At 38.9% G+C, this 16,609-nt stretch overlaps 1 protein-coding gene across 1 annotated transcript in view; it reads right to left on the reverse strand.

The window, feature by feature from the left end:
* The window catches only part of NLRP11 (NLR family pyrin domain containing 11), a 45,341-nt gene extending 29,516 nt beyond the window's left edge, over positions 1-15,825 (reverse strand). Inside the window, exon 1 of the mRNA XM_063089924.1 lies at positions 15,546-15,825. Coding sequence (XP_062945994.1) covers positions 15,546-15,825 — 280 coding nt within the window. The remainder of the gene's footprint in view (positions 1-15,545) is intronic.
* Positions 15,826-16,609: the final 784 nt, after the last annotated feature.

The raw sequence follows: 16,609 nt of genomic DNA on the forward strand, positions 1-16,609 counted from the left end.
GTCCAAAGTCCAGGGAACATACCTGGTTGGGGTCTTCCTTGGTGGTGACTTCAGTGATACAGAGTACCATATTGCAAGATGGCAGAAGCAGAGAGAGGGAGATAACCTTTTCAGTTGGCTCTGTTTAAAGCCATCAGAACCACACCAATGACCACCATTAGTCTACCAACTTATTACTCATCGTCCTTACAATCCAGCCACCTCTTCAAGGCCCAACCTTTTGATTACCATTATAGGATCTCCCACTCTCCCAACAGTCAGAGTGGGGGGTCAAGCTTTTAATACTTATGAAGTTTTACTTCATAAAACTTGGGGGACACAATTCAATCTTTATCAATTGTCAATATAAAACACATCTACAGGGGGAAGTCTCTCTCGTCAAAGCCCACTCCAGAGCAATAGAAGAAACAACTGCTCTACCAGATGACCACACATCAACACAGAGATGCTAGAAATATAAAGAAAAAAAAAAAAAACCAGACCAAAAGAGTGTAATAATTCTCAAGCACCAGACCCCATATAGCAGGGCTCTAGAAATGACTGAAAAGGAATTCCAAGCAACAATCTTAAAGAAACTCAATGAGATACAAGAAGACTGTTAGACAACACAATGAAATGAGAAAAACAATGCAGGATGTGAAGGAGGAAATATACAAGAGATTAATACCTTAAAAAAGAATGCAGCAGAATTCCTAGAACCAAAGGATTCATTCAACAAAATAAAACCCACAACCAAGAGTTTAAGTAACAGGTTAGAGCAAGCAGAAGAAAATTTTTGATCTTGAAGGTGGTCTTTTTGAAATAACTCAGGCAGCCAAAAAAAAAAAAAAAAAAAAAGAACTATTAAAATAAAAGAAAACCTAAGAGAGCTATCATACAACCTTAGGTGCTCAAACATCCAAACTATGGGTGTTCTAATAGGGGGCACTCAAAACCTGTTCAATGAAATAATAGCAGAAAAATTCCCAGGTATAGGGAGAGACACTAACCTTCATATCCAGGAGGCTTAAAGATCCCCAAACAGATTTAATCCAAAAATGTCCTCTCCAAGACACATTATAGTCAAACTGGCAAAGCTTAAAGACAAAGAGAGAATCTTAAAAACAGCAAGAGAAAAGCTTCAAGTCACCTATAAGGGAGTCCGCATCAGACTAACAGCAGATTTCTCAGCAGAAACTCTACAGTCTGAAGAGAAGGGGATTATATATTCAAAATTTTGAAAGAAAAAAACTGCCAGCTAAGGCTATTATACCCAGCAAGGCTATCCTTCAGAAATGAGAGAGAAATAGTGTATTTCCCAGATAAATAAAAACTGCAGGAGTTCAACACTGCATGACCAGCTCTACAAGAAATCCTCAAGGGATGCTGCATCTAGAATCTGAAAAACGATAATCACTACTGTGAACACACAAGAAAGAACAAAATCTACTGGTAGAACAAAAATGCAAATGAGAAGGAAACTATATCTCACCACCTCGAAGAACCAACAAACACCAAAAACAAACAACAGAAGAAAAGAACAAAATATATTTAAAATATCCAAATGAAAATCAATAAAATTCCAGGAATAAAGGCAATACCTTTCAATAACAACCCTAAGCATAAATGGATTGAATTCTGTGTCAAATGATGCAGACTGACTGATTGGATTAAAAAGCTAGACCCAACTATATACTGTCTTCAAGAAATGCACCTCATCTGTAAAGACACACAGACTAATAATGAAGGGATGGAAAAAGATATACCATGCAAATGGAAACCAAAAATGAGCAGGAGTGGCAGCTTTCTCAAAAGATTAAAAATAGAACTACCATATGACCCACCAATGTCTCTTCTGGGTATATATCTAAATGAAATAAAATGAGTTCCTCATAGAGATAACTGCACTTCCATGTTCACTGCTACATTATTCACAATAGCCAAGATGTGAAAACAACCTAAGTGTCTGTCAACAGATGAATGGCTAAAGAAATTGTAATATACACACATACATATGCATACATACAAACATATACATCTATATACACACATACACAGATGCTTTTTAAGTTGCAATGGGGTTATGTCCTGATAAACCCATCATAAAGTTGAAATATCATAAGTCTAACCATCATAAGCTGGGACCGTCTATAGACATAGTGGAATATTATTCAGCCTTAAAAAGAAGAAAATCCTGCCTTTCATGACAACATGGATGAACATGGAGGACATTATACTAAGCAAAATAAACCAGATACAGAAAGAAAAAAATACTGCATGCTCTCACTTATAAGTGGAATCTAAAAATAGTCAAATAAATAGAAACAGAGTAGAAGAGTTGTTACCAGGGGTGGGGAGCAGGGGGGATGAGGAAATGCAAGTCAACAGGTACAAAGTTTCAGTTATGTGGGATGAGTAATCTAGAGATCTAATCTGCAGCATCATATTGTATTGGATACTGCTTTTGCTAAGAGATTAGACTTCAGGTGCTTTTACTACAAAAAAGTAACTATGTGAGGATGGATATGTTAATTTGCTTGGCTGTAGCAATCATTTACATATATACATATATATATGTGTGTGTATGTATAGGAGGGGTCCTCAAAAGTTCATGGAAAGATTTGTGTTATCTTTTAATTCTATTTTTCCATGAACTTTTTGAAGTTCATACACACAGACATATATACATGCATATATACACATGTATACATACACATATATGTGTATACACACACACATATACACATATCAAAACATCATGTTGTACACCTTTGATATATACAATAAAATTTTTTTTTAAAGGAGAGGGGGAAGGCTAGTAGAAATATTTGAGGGACAAACTAATGACTTAGAAGATTCTAAAGTTGGTGAAACTTATCACTCAAGTTACTAGTGCCATGAGGTTGGCTCCCCGACAGCATGGTCCCCTCAGGTAGTCAAGCTTGCTTACATGATGGTTCAGAGTACCAAACACACAGTTCCACTGAGTAAAGCCAGGTCAACTATCATGGAAATCAATAGGGTCACTTCTACCATGCTCTGCTGGACAAAACAGTCATTGCACACCTGGCTTCAAAGAAAAGCAATACAAACTCCACTTCTCAGTGGAAGGAGTGTCAAAGAACTTGCAGGCATTTACGAGCAGTCATATCATCTCTGGCCACATTCCTCCTTCATGTAATCCTCATCTACTCCCAAGATGTCCACTCACACATGCATGTAAAAAAAAATAATAGTGTCATCTATTGTAGTATTGGGCTTTGGGTCCAGGGTGTCCTCTATATCAGGTCCACGTGTACACGGGGCTCCTTGGATTTGGATCCCATTTCTCTAAAGACCAATGAACTAAAAGACAATTTATCTTTTCCCTCCACATCCAACATAAGGTAGCAACACAGGGATAGAATAACCAAAACAGACATTCTCACTTAAAAAGGCGAGGCAAGGTGGGAGGCACACAGAAATTATTGTCCATAGCAATTCTGAAATCCAGCCTGGCATTTGTGGCCAGTTTAGTTTTTAACTCCCCTTTTTACTTTCTAGGAATTCTCCATGGCTCATGTTTTTATCCGCTGGGATCTCAGTTCTGCCTGTAATCGTTGTTTCTTTTCCATAAGTGTTCTCCATGTTTGTAGCTCGGTTGTTCTCAGGCTGTTATCTGCTCATAAAAGTTTGGAGGTACAAAAGCCTCTTTGTTCCATTTAGGCTGATTTTTAAAAAAGCATTTGGTCTACTTATACATCAATTTATAATCCATTCTATTAGACAAAAGCCACATCTAGAAATAGGCTCTTTTCTACTATGAGGCTGCTGTAAGACAATGACCCTCAAGACTATAGAAACACTGCTGTTAATAGGGAGGGTCCACAGATTTGCCTTTGGAATGCTTCAAAGGTCATTAGCTGCTTTAAAGAGTCTAACAGTCACGACCACACATCTTTCTGAAGTCTTAACTAAGGGTTTTACAACCACATCCTGAATTTGATCTTTCCCCAAAGCTCTTTCTTGAGTACCCTCTGTGGTCAGAAAAGCCTGTCCTGAGACCTTCATATTTTCTATAAATTTAATTTAAAAACTTATCAGTTTATTCTTTAGGTTTTTCTTCTCTTCCCTCCCTTTATTATAAGCAAAAGAATCTAGACTGCATCTTTACTCTGCTCAGAAATATCTTCATCTTCAAGTTCATAATGTACACTTTTTACTTTCTGCATTATTTCAGGCAATAACATGACTAAACTTCCCATCATTCATAGCAAGTGTTTCTTTCTTTCACCCTTTAACAACATTTCTCACATGCCTTTAAGTCTTCGTTGAGAGATTCCTCAAGGCCCACCTGGCTTCTACCAACTCCTTGTACCAAAGCCAACGCTACGTGTTTTAATTTGTTTTTTACTGTCAGCAGTCTGCTTTCAAGTACTAAGACATGTTCTAGTTACTGCTCTGGTGTAGCAAGCTACCCAAGTGATGTACTGAGTGAAGAAGGCAAACACACCAAGTCCAAGATTCTCTTAAATACCTGAAATTTGGAGAGAAGTAAACAGAGGAGATAAGCATATAGCTTGTAAGGAAGTTATAGCACAACAGTCTTGAGATTAGAAGCCTCAAAAGAAGCAGAAAGTGAGACAGAATAGGGCTGGGCCTGTGAGCCAAACTGACTCCACTTTCCCTGCGGAGGACACTTTGTTACTTTCCCACTCCTCAGTCATGAGACTCCCGGTGGCCCACACTGGTAAAATAAACTGAAATAAGAGACTCAGGCCCAGACCAGTTTGCACACAACCCAGGTATACCAGATTCACAAGACCCAGAAGTGCATACAAGGCCAACAATAAAACCTGAGCTGCACAAAGAACCTTTGCCAGAGAATCAGCAGCAAAGCAGCAATTAGCTCAACTACAGGGCTCAAGGGCTGGTCCCCACAGGGAGTTCCCTGATTTTAGAAGTAACCGAAGGACAAATTAGTTCCAGTGCAGTCTGAGTGGCAGGAACAGTGAATGATCCAACACAGAACTGAAAGAAAAAACAAAATACCCACAGATCAGAGACAAAAGTTTGATATTAACCAGTAAAGATCTAACAGCACCAAAGAACACCCATAAAACCTAAAAAGACCAGAAGCCCCTGGGCTCCCAAGCCAGGGAGGGGGGAGAGCCATGGGCCCCAGCCACACCCCCCAATGACAGCACCCAGCCCAGTGACAATCACCAGGCCACTGCCGGAAGCACCCCAGGCTCCTGAGCCAGGGTGGTGAGGGGGCCAAGGGCCTCAGCCACACGCCCATGACATCCAGAATCAGCCCAGTGACAACCACCAAGCCACTGCAGGAAGTGCCCCAGGTTCCTGAGCTGGGCCGGCTGGGGGCCAAGGGCCTGAACCACACCTCCCCAACATCTGCAACCAGCCAGTGGACAAGTACCAACTCACTGCAGGAAGTGCCCAGGCTCTCAAGCATCAGCCACACCCCCCTGATGTCCACACCAAGCCCAGCAATGACCTCTGAGCCACTGCTGGAGACACCCTGGGCTCCTGAGCTGGGATGGTGGGGAACCAAGGGTTTCAGCCACACCCTGCTGACATCTGCATCCAGCCCAGCCATGACCGAGCCACTGCTGGAAGCCCCTTGGTCTCCCCTGCCAAATGAGGGGGGTGCCACAGGCCTCAACCATGCCCTCCCTCATTCATCTCTCTCCCATCCTATTTCCCTCCCTCTCCCCCTCTCCCCTCCCCCCCAACTGCTCTACAACAACATCTTAGGATATAGAATAATAGTAATATTAATAAATAAATTTTAAAATAGAAACAAACTCACCACTGTGTGGACTTACTCCTGGTACAGATATTTTTTAAATCTCCACAAAAGAGACAGACCCCAAGTCTTCAGGAAGACTGCTCTCAAACTCAACTGATTCTCCTTTTTTCTCCACATTGACACCCCCAGTATATAGGGTAAAAAAAAATAATGAAGAATGATAACAGATTCCAAAGTGGCATAAGGAAAGTGTTCTGTAGAATTTACACTATAACAAAGCAAACTGTACATTTTGGACACAGTCGTCATGATAAGCTTGAGCTGCACAAAGGAAGAAAAGCAAATGACAGGATGACTATGCAACACAAAAAAGAAAAAATATACTAAGAGTTAATTCTGGTAAAAAAAAAAAAAAAAAAAAAGAAAACACACAAGGAAGAAAAGCATGTTTCCTACCATTTCTTTCACCTACTTAGAACAAACATAATTTTTTAAAAGTTCTAAATATAAAATAAAACAATGACCTGAACTGAAATAAGTTATTGCAGAACTAAGGATAGAAACTAATAATCAAGACCACACTATTACAGATGTAATAAATATTAGAAATGAGGATACAGTTGATACTTAAATTGTTGCCAAGGTTAAGAGTCTAGAGATAAATGGAATGACCGTGGAAGAAAAATGTCTAAGGAAATTAAAGAAAACAATAGCTATGGAAGAGAGATTGGAGTGACATCAGCAAGGTGGTAAAATAGGAGCTTACCACTGTCACCCCCCTTTGAAGCATCAATTTTAAATACCCACAGATGAGAGTACTGTTGTGGGAGTCTGGGAGTCCAGTGGAGAAGTTCCAGCATGCTACTAGAGCAAAAAAATCCAAGAATAGATGCACTGAAGAGGTTAAGAAGAAAAGTTTCACATTGCTCAAGTCAGTTTTCCCTTAGCGTATCACAGCTCAGTACCAGGGGAGATCCCCTTAGCCCACATTTTCTTCCATTGAAGAGAGTGAGAGTATAGTGAATGAGTGTTTGGCTCCCCAGCCATGCGGGACGCTATCCAAAAGAGGCACTACTTTCTTGCCCACCGAGAATACTGAGGTAACCAGGCACTACCGAGTGGTTTAGGAGAGGTTAGAAGCAGGGAAGAGATGCCACAAACCATAATAACTGCTCCTTGCACTCCATTAGGAAGCCCACCCATGGGCTGCTTGCTCATGATGCTTCACCCGTGGACCCCCTGCCTAACTTGCCCAAGGGCACCCCAATGCTCTGCACTTCATCATGCCCGCCACGATGTCTCCCCAATGGCATATCTGGGGTACAAGATTTTCACAGACAGCTGATTCAACTCTGTATGATTGGAAGAAGGCATACAAAATTGAGCATTTCAGGCTATCACTCTAGGGAAGATGAACAGAAGGCTTTCAGCACCTTGTAATGGGTGCTTACAATTGCATATTCCTTCAGTATCCATTTTTAAATATAAGTTTACATTTTCATACCAGAAGCAGAGCTCAGTCACCCTTGACACAGTTTCCAATACTATACCTCACTGGAATTGCTCCAGTTGGTGGCCAGAGATAAAGACTTGGATGCATCTCTGCTACCTAGAAGGCTGGGCTCCCTGATTTCCTGCTGCTTCCTTTAAACGGGTCATTCAGACACTTGCCTGCAAACTTAACATAACCACCAGAAATTCACAGTGTGACCTCCTGGAACTAGTGCCTGCTTGCTTCATACCCACCAAGTAACGCCCCCCAGAGAGAACCTGTTTAGATAACATCCTGTACCCAATAAAGGAGTTGGCCCATGGGTCCCTCCGCTGACCCTGCCTGGGCTTCCTGACCTCTGTGTGTATGTGGCCTTCAGGCATGCCATATACTCCCCACTGTCTATAAGAACTAAAAACTCTTAAACTTTCACATTATGGTCATATCTTTGAAGCTTTGCCTACAATCTGACTCCTGAAAGCAGTAGAATCCCAGAGAATCCCAGGCAGGGAGGTCCCCTGCTGGTGCTCTCTGTCCAGGCCTCTCAGCTGCTGGAGACAATAGTTACAAGCTAAGTTGATAGAATTTCATTTAAAACACACTTGGCTTGGCTTTTCTGGTTGGAGACAGGGCATACAATCTTATGAACTGCCCTCCACCCCAGAGGAAACAGGAGGTGTGGAGTGGGTGCATCCATAGAAAAGGTCTGACAGAGCCTTAGCCCTCACCACTCTGGGCACTCAGCCCAACCCTGCAGCCAAGCACGAGCACACCATCACCCCCAGTCCCCCACTGCTGAGGATCACCCAGAGCTCTCACTACCAAGGTCTACACAGTTGCTGACACTGTGGACTACAGCAGCCTGAGCCAATGAGACAGCACAACCCTCTGGACCTGAAGCCATGGCATGCCCCAGAGTTGATGCCAGGTGCCACAACACACTCCAGCATACCTCCCTACCTCCCACAGGTGAAAGTCTTTGCTTAACAAAGACAATTCATAAAGTCTGGAAGAGGTAACTATTTTAAATGTGCAGACACCTATGCAAGACTACAAGGATCACAAAGAATCAGGAAAACATGACACCACCACAGGATAATAATAAACTTCTAGCACCTGGCCCCCAAGGAAATGGAGATCCATGAATTGGCTGACAAAGAATTCAAGATAATTATTTTTAGGAAGCTTAGCCAGAACAAAACCGAGGAAAATCTCCATGACATTGGTCTTGGCAATGATTTTTTTTGGATGTGACACCAAAAGCACAGGCAACAATAGCCAAAATAGACAAGTCGGACTATATCACTCTAAAATGTTTCTGCACAGCAAAGGAAACACCACAAACTATGGAACGGGAGAAAATGCTTGCAAATCATATGTTTGAGAGGGGTTAATATTCAAAATACATTTAAAAAGTCAAATAGCAAAAACAAAACAACAACAACAAAAACGACATGATTTAAATATGGACAAAGGAATTGAATAGACACTTTTCCAAAGACAACATACAAATGTCCAAAGGTAGATGAAATGTTGCTCAATATCATTAACAATCAGGGAAATACAAACTAAAACCACAATGAGATATCATCTCACACCTATTAGGATAGCTATTATAAAAATAAAAAGATAAGTGTTAGAAAGGATATGGAGAAAAGGGAACCCTTTATACCCTTGATGGAAATGTAAACTGGAACAGCCATTATGAAAAAGAACATGGAGCTTTCTCAAAAAATTTAAAATGGAACTACCATATTATCCATCAATCCCATTTCTGGGTATATAGACAAAGGAAATAAAATCACTATCTTGAAGAGATGCCTGTACCCACATTTTCATTGCAGCTTCATAATAGCCAAGATATGGAAACAACTTAAGTATCGGCTGACAAATAAATGGATTTTTAAAAATGTGCTATAGCACATTTTATAATATTCCATTATATGTATATCTATGTATCTACAATGGAATATTGTTCAGCCTTAGAAAGCAAGAAATCCTGTCATTTGTGACAACGTAGATGAACCACAAGGACATTATGCTAAGTGACACGAAGCAGACACAGAAACACAAATACTACATGATCTCACGTATATGCAGAATCTATAAAAAGTTGAATGCATAGAGGGCTGAGCCCGTGGCGCACTCGGTAGAGTGCTGCGCTAGCAGCGCGGCGACGCTCCCGCCGCCGCGGGTTCGGATCCTATATAAGAATGACCGGTGCACTCCCTGGCTGAGCGCCGGTCACGAAGAAAAAAAAAAAAAAAAAGTTGAATGCATAGAAACAGAGAATTGAAAGGTGGTTACTGGGGGTAGGGGTGGGGGTAGGGGTGGGGGTAGGGGTGGGGGTAGGGGTGGGGGTAGGGGTGGGGGTAGGGGTGGGGGTAGGGGTGGGGGTAGGGGTGGGGGTAGGGGTGGGGGTAGGGGTGGGGGTAGGGGGAAATGAGGGGATGTTGGTTAAAGGGTACAAACGTTCAACTGTCAGATGACTAAGTTCTGGAGATGTAATCTACAGCATACTGACTATAATTAATAATGACATTATACCTTACATTTGCTAAGTGAGTTGATTTTAAGTATTCTCACCACACACACAAAAAGGTAACCATGTGAGGTGATGAATATGTTAATTAGCTCCATTGTGGTAATCATTTCACAACGTATTTATGTATTAAAACATCAAGTTGTAGATCTTAAATATACACAATTTTTATTTGTCAATGGCATCTCAATAAAGCTGGGGAAAAGTAGCTATGGAAGAGAAAAGTACAGAAAGATAAGGAATATTTATGCCCTCAAAATACAGAATATAAACAGAAAGATAAAATAAAGAGGAAAAAATCCTTATAGTTAATGTCTGGATATATGGCTGCGATAATTTTACAGAGGAAAGGGGAGAGAATGATGAACGTTGAGATGCACCCCATTAAGCTCTCAAACTTCAAGGATAAAGAAAAAAGTCCTTCAAGGAATCAGCAGGAGGAAACCATATGAAAAAGGATAATAACTCATAACATATTCTCCATAGATTTCTCCAGAAATATCCAATGCCAGAAAACATAAAAGCAGTTTATACGGTATTACCAAAGCTGACTGAAGAGTATTAGATCTAGTCAATTTCTCATTTGTGTATAAAAACATTCAAATAATCTTAGACATAACATTAAATCAAGAAAGCCTGCACCCGTGAATGCTTCTTGGGGGAAGAGTTGGGAAGGCAACAATAATGTCCAGCTAACTAAGATAATGAGATAAACTACTCGGCACTCTTGGACACTGGTATGCAATAAACTACGTACAGATTTAGATATAGAAATGAATCCAAACAAGAAGATTCCGGTGACTGTGATCGAGAGCCAATGTTATGTACCTTGTCAGTGTAGAATGAACATAATCAATGGGAGAGAGGGAATGGGTAAGGCGAGGAAATAGCAGAAACCTATCTGTCATAGTGGGGAGTGAATCCATACTATCATGTTTAACCAAGAAGATATAAAAGTTTGACCAAATCTATTTTATAACTCTTCTCTTCAATATTAGAAGGAACTTTTAAGAACCGTTTACTCATAAAAAAAAATCTGTAATACAGTTTCTTCAGTTTCATTTTAGTTTACTTATACATTTGAACATTCCAGTAAAAATATTTATTTGGAAGTCACACTGGCAATATGCTCTTACTATTACTCAATTAATACGTAGAAGTAGAGTTAACTATTAACTAGTCATATTTTGAAAGTGTGATGTGGAATGATTAAACTAAAAAGCTTCTGCACAGTAAAAGAAACAATCAGAGCAAAGAGGCAATCAGAAGAATGGGGAAAAAATATTCACAAACTATTCTTCTGATGAGAGATTAATACACAGAATATATGAGTACCTTTACTCAACAGCAAGAAAACACATAATCTGATTTGACAAAATATAAAAATGGGTAAATGACCTGAATAGACATTTTTCAAAAGAAGACATACAAATGTGCAACAAGCATGTGAATAAATACTCAAAACAACTAATCATCAGGGAAATGCAAATCAAAACCACAGTGAGATACATTTCACCCTACTTAGAATGGCTATTATCAACCAGACAAAAATAACAAATACTGGCAAGGATGTGGGAGAAAAGGGAACTCACACATTCTTGTAAGAAACATAAACTGGTATAGCATTATGGAAAATGGTATGGAGGTTCCTCAGAACACTAAAAATAGATTACCATATGATCCAGCAATTCCATTGCTAGATATTTATCCAAAGGAAAGAAAATTAGCATGCCAGAGAGACATCTGCACCCCCATGTTTATTGCAGTACTAGTCAGAATAGCCAAGACATGGAACCAATCTATTTGTCCATTGACAGATGAATGGATAAAGAAAATGCAATATATATAGACTATGGAATACTTCTCAGCCATGAAAAAGATTGAAATCTTGTCATTTGCTTCAACGTGGATGAGCCTGGAAGACGTTATGTTGAGTGAAATAAGTCAGGCACAGAAAGATAAATGCGGCATGTTCTCACTCATTTATGGGAGCTAAAAAAAAAAGTAGAGAGTAGAATTGTGGTTACTAGAGACTGTGAAGAAGAGGGGATTGGGGATAAGGAAAGGTTGGTAAATGGATACAGGAATCACAGCTAGACAGGAAAAATAAGTTCTAGTACTCTACAGTACTGCTAGGCATCTATAACCAACAATTATTTATTGTATGTTCTCAAGTGGCTAGAAGAGAGGAACTCTAATGCTGTTATCACAAATAAAATATACATCTGACAAAGGATTAATATCCAGAATATGCAAGGAACTCAAACAACTTTACAGCAAAAAAACAAATAACCCAATTAAAAAATGGGCAAAGGAGCTGAATAGGCATTCCTCAAAGGAAGATGTACAAATGGCCAACAGACACATGAACAAATGCTCAGCATCACTCAGCATCCGGGAAATGCAAATCAAAACCACTTTGAGATACCATCTCATTCCACTTAGGATGGCTAATATCCAAAAGACTGAGAATGATAAATGCTGATGAGGTTGCGAAGAAAAAGGAACTCTCATGCACTGTTGGTGGGACTGCAAAATGGTGCAGCTTTATGGGAAATGGTATGGAGGTTCCTCAAACAATTGCAGATACATCTACCATATGACCCAGCTATCCCACTGATGGGAATATACCCAGAGGAATGGAAATCATCATGCTGAAGGGATACCTGTACACCAATGTTCACTGCAGCTCTATTTACTATAGCCAAGAGTTGTAACCAGCCCAGATGTCCATCATCAAATGAGTGGATAAGGAAAATGTGGTACATCTACACAATGGAATACTACTCTGCTTTTAAAAAGAATGAAATACTATCATTCGCAACAGCATGGATAGACTTGGAGAAAATTATATTAAGTGAAACGAGTCAGTCACAGAAAGAGAGATTCCACATATTCTCACTTATTTGTGGGAGCAATAAATAAATAAATATACAAGCAAACAAAGGGGGAGGGAAGAAGACACAACAGTCACAGCAATTCCTTAAACTTGTTAAGACAAGTGAACAGATATGATGTAGTTGGGGGGGAAGGAGAGAGAGGGAGGGGGGAAAAAAGAATGGGTAAAGGGACACGAAAATCAACCGTAATGTATATTGAGAAGTTAAAATTTTAAAAATTTAAAAAATAAAGTGGAGAGTAGAATAATGATTACCAGAGGCTGAGAAGCGTGGGGGTGTGGGAAGATTAGGGGTGAACCAATGGGGACAAAACTATGCTGTCTACCCTAAGTGAACCATTGTGCAGGATATGCATGTACTGAAACAGCACACTGTACCCCACAAAAGTAAATATAAATAAAATCGAATTAAAAAAAGAATTTAAAAAGATCAATTTTTATAATGACGAATATAATTAGCCTAATTTGATTATCACATTGTATACATGTATTAAAATAGATAACTCTGTAGCCCATAAATATGTACAATCAATACATGTCAATTAAAAATAATTTAAAAAAAAATTTAAGTCACTTTTATTGTGTATGTTTGAGGTTTACAATATGATGTTATGGGAACCACAGAGATAGTAACATGGTTACTTTAGTGAAATCAATTAGCATATCTATTATCTCACATAGTTACTTTTTTGTGACAAGAGCAGCTAAAAATCTACTTACTGAACAAAAGTCCCTAATACAATACAATGTTATTAACTACAGTCTTCATGTTGTACATTATATCTCTGGACTTGTTCATCCTACTTATGTGTTACTTTGTTGGAAGGACTAATTTTTCATGCATCCTCATTTCTTATAAATAGGAAGGCTGTATCATTTCACATTAAAAGGCATAAAAAAAGAAGCTTTCCCAAAGTTACATATTTATTAAACATAACTAGTATTTGAGTGATGGCCTGGATGACGTGTCTATGCTTTTAACCAAGGGAGTATCTAAGAAGAGGCAAGCAGGGAGATTTTCAGGCTTTGTTTCTCTTCCCCACTACTGACAATATTCAAGAAGCAGCTAGCAAAAAGTGTTATTTTTGAAGCACTGGCTATCACCATCACACACTTTATTGGGCTTGTGACCTCACCCACAGTGGAATTAAATGTACCAACCCGGACAAACTGCAGATGTACGCAATGGACTCTTTATATGAGGACAGCATCTGTCAGGTGTTAGCAAGTAAGGTAGATATAGTTCCCCTGACTCACTGAAAGAAAAAGGTAGATTCTCTAACAGAACTTATTATTTGAAGCTTTTTATATATTACAACTTTACTCCCTCCGTTAAAATTACTCTCTTATGTAAATATATTAACAAATTTATTATAAAAAACTTGGAAGGCCACCTGTGAAAACTGATAAATTGTTACTTCCTGGGAGTACCAGAATGGGAACAGTGTAAAATGTTTTTAACCTTATTTGAAAATATTTATGTAAAGTTTGGTAGATAAAAATGAGTTAAAAAAATGAAATGTGTAGTACGACCTTAGTTCTGTACATTTGTATCTGCCTACCTGTCTAGAACATTCTTGAAAGATATAGCTCTTAACATTAGATATAGCTCAAGGTCGTAAGATTCAGGTGACTTTTTCTATTTTTATTTTTTGTACTGTCTGAATATTCTATGGTATAGATTAGATTTTTTCTAACTATAAATATCTTATAAGTGAAGATGTAAAAAATGAAAGTCAAAGCAATTTTCAGCTTTTAAATAAAGTGGATGAACAAGATAGGCTAGCCAAGATTCTCTATTGTTTACCAGACTCTGCATCATGGACTTGGCAGTATCTTTTCATTTAATGTCAGAAGTTTAAAGCTGGACCTGGCCCATGGGGTGGTTTTGCTTAAATTACAAGCCATTTTTGTTCTATTTAAAATAGTTGCCAATCAAATGTCAGAACATGCACCAAACACTAGAGATCTCTGGTATCTCTTGTCACATCAGAAGATATGGTAACACTGGGATCACAAAACAAACCATTATAAAATATCTGCAGCAGTTTTATAGTGAATGTCCAATAACTTATTTGGGGCTATGACTGGAGACAACCTGAATTCTTTCTTCCATAACACTAGTTGTAGCTGTCTGGAAGATAACAAGAGCTGAGGGATAGTAGGAAACCTGAACACACATTTTTATCTAGAACTGGAAACTACTCTGTGTGTTTCTTTTACCTGCCTGGCTGGTCCCTATAAGTATTTGAGTCTTTCCAGATGGGTGGAGAATATACAAGGGATGGAAAAGATATGAGAAAAAAGCTTGGCATGTAGAATCAGTTGCATTTGGCTTAGAGTCTTAGCTCTGCTACCTTATGGACTTTGCACTAGATTCATGATCTTAGTAAATGCTCTTAACCTCTCAGATATTTAGTTTCTTTCAACTGGGATACATAATTCCATGTTATAGAGAAATTTGGGAATGCGTGAATGAGCCAACGAACATGATCTGCTTAGTAGAGTAACTAGCTCGTTAACTCTCCACAATCTGGTACCCAGTATAACTCTCCATAATTCATTGCATACAAAGAATGTGTAGGCCCATACATTTCTTTGGCTAGATCTTACAGTTCTCTAGCTTAAGCACTTTCTTTGAATGGTTCTAATCCTTTGGCTGGCTGCATTCATAAAAGCCAGTTAGCATGAAGGCAGAAAATAGGAGGAGAATCAAAAGTCACAAGACAAGACACAACCCACATTCAATCCATCACCAGTCCTCTTAGGACTTCCATATCTGAAGACTGACTCTTTGGGAATGAAAAAGTCATCTATCAAAACAATCAAGCTTCCTGCAAACTGTCCCCTGATCCCTAGCCACCCTTCTAATGACCCCACTCACGGTTTCGTCTAGCATCGATCTTCTCACAGAGATCTTTACGACGGATCTTTTGAAATATGCTGAATATTATATTCCAGATGTGCTGTTCTTCATAAGAAGTTGTTAATATATTAACCACATCTTCTCGCTTGGCCTTCCTTAGCTTAAGAAATGGAATTTGTGGCAGTTCAAACTGTGGAGGCTCTTGTTCCAGATGGTCCTTAAAGTTCTGAAATTCCTTGTCACTGAGATTTTCTAGATACCACAGCAGGTCAAAGTCAGTAGAAGCTGATTCTGCCATCTTGCTTCTTCAGCGAGGTCAGACTTGAGAGAGAAAGGATCTTGAGAAACAAGGAAGATGAGATCTAGAAAACAAATATAAAATCAGAGAATGAAACTACACAGTAGTATCAATTCATTCAAAGCTGGCATTATAGAAAACTCCCATGGTCTAATATGAGCTCCTTTCTGGTAATCCATTAACAATAGGTCTGAACTCTTTCTTTCTGGGACAATTACCTTGTCAATTTATTTTGGTAAACTTCTAGGTTGAGATAAATATAGAGTATCAATTGTGTTAAAAGACAATATCCTTATTGTAAAAATTACTCCTGATTAGTGAATAGCATTCATATTTTGAGAACTGAGTGTGAGATAAAAATTTTGGGGGAAGTCTTTCTTTCATAACTGAATGTCACCCTTGTGCAGATTAGAAATCCATGCTCATGGTCTCATAAAAGATATGCTGTTGTGTATGGAACTCCCCTATTCTGGAATAGCTTGTACAGCACTTGGTTGCATCCTTTACAATGACTACACTCCTGGGGGTTACATCATTATACCTAGTTCCTTATGAAGACTCTTATTGAAGATACAACAGTTTCCATCATAATAATACACTTTGTTTGTGATCTTGTATGCTTCTGAACGTCTTAATGTTAGGATACATTTATTATGTCCTGTTATATAAAATGAGCCAAAGGTGGCCTCTAAATGGTTTATGTCTTTATCGTTAGCTCACAAATCCTACTGTCTCCAAACTCAAGTTTTTGTACATCCAATTTTTTAAACACAGTTCAAATAAG

The sequence above is a fragment of the Cynocephalus volans genome, chromosome 3 (genome assembly GCF_027409185.1).
Source record: "Cynocephalus volans isolate mCynVol1 chromosome 3, mCynVol1.pri, whole genome shotgun sequence".
Classification (NCBI taxonomy): domain Eukaryota; kingdom Metazoa; phylum Chordata; class Mammalia; order Dermoptera; family Cynocephalidae; genus Cynocephalus; species Cynocephalus volans.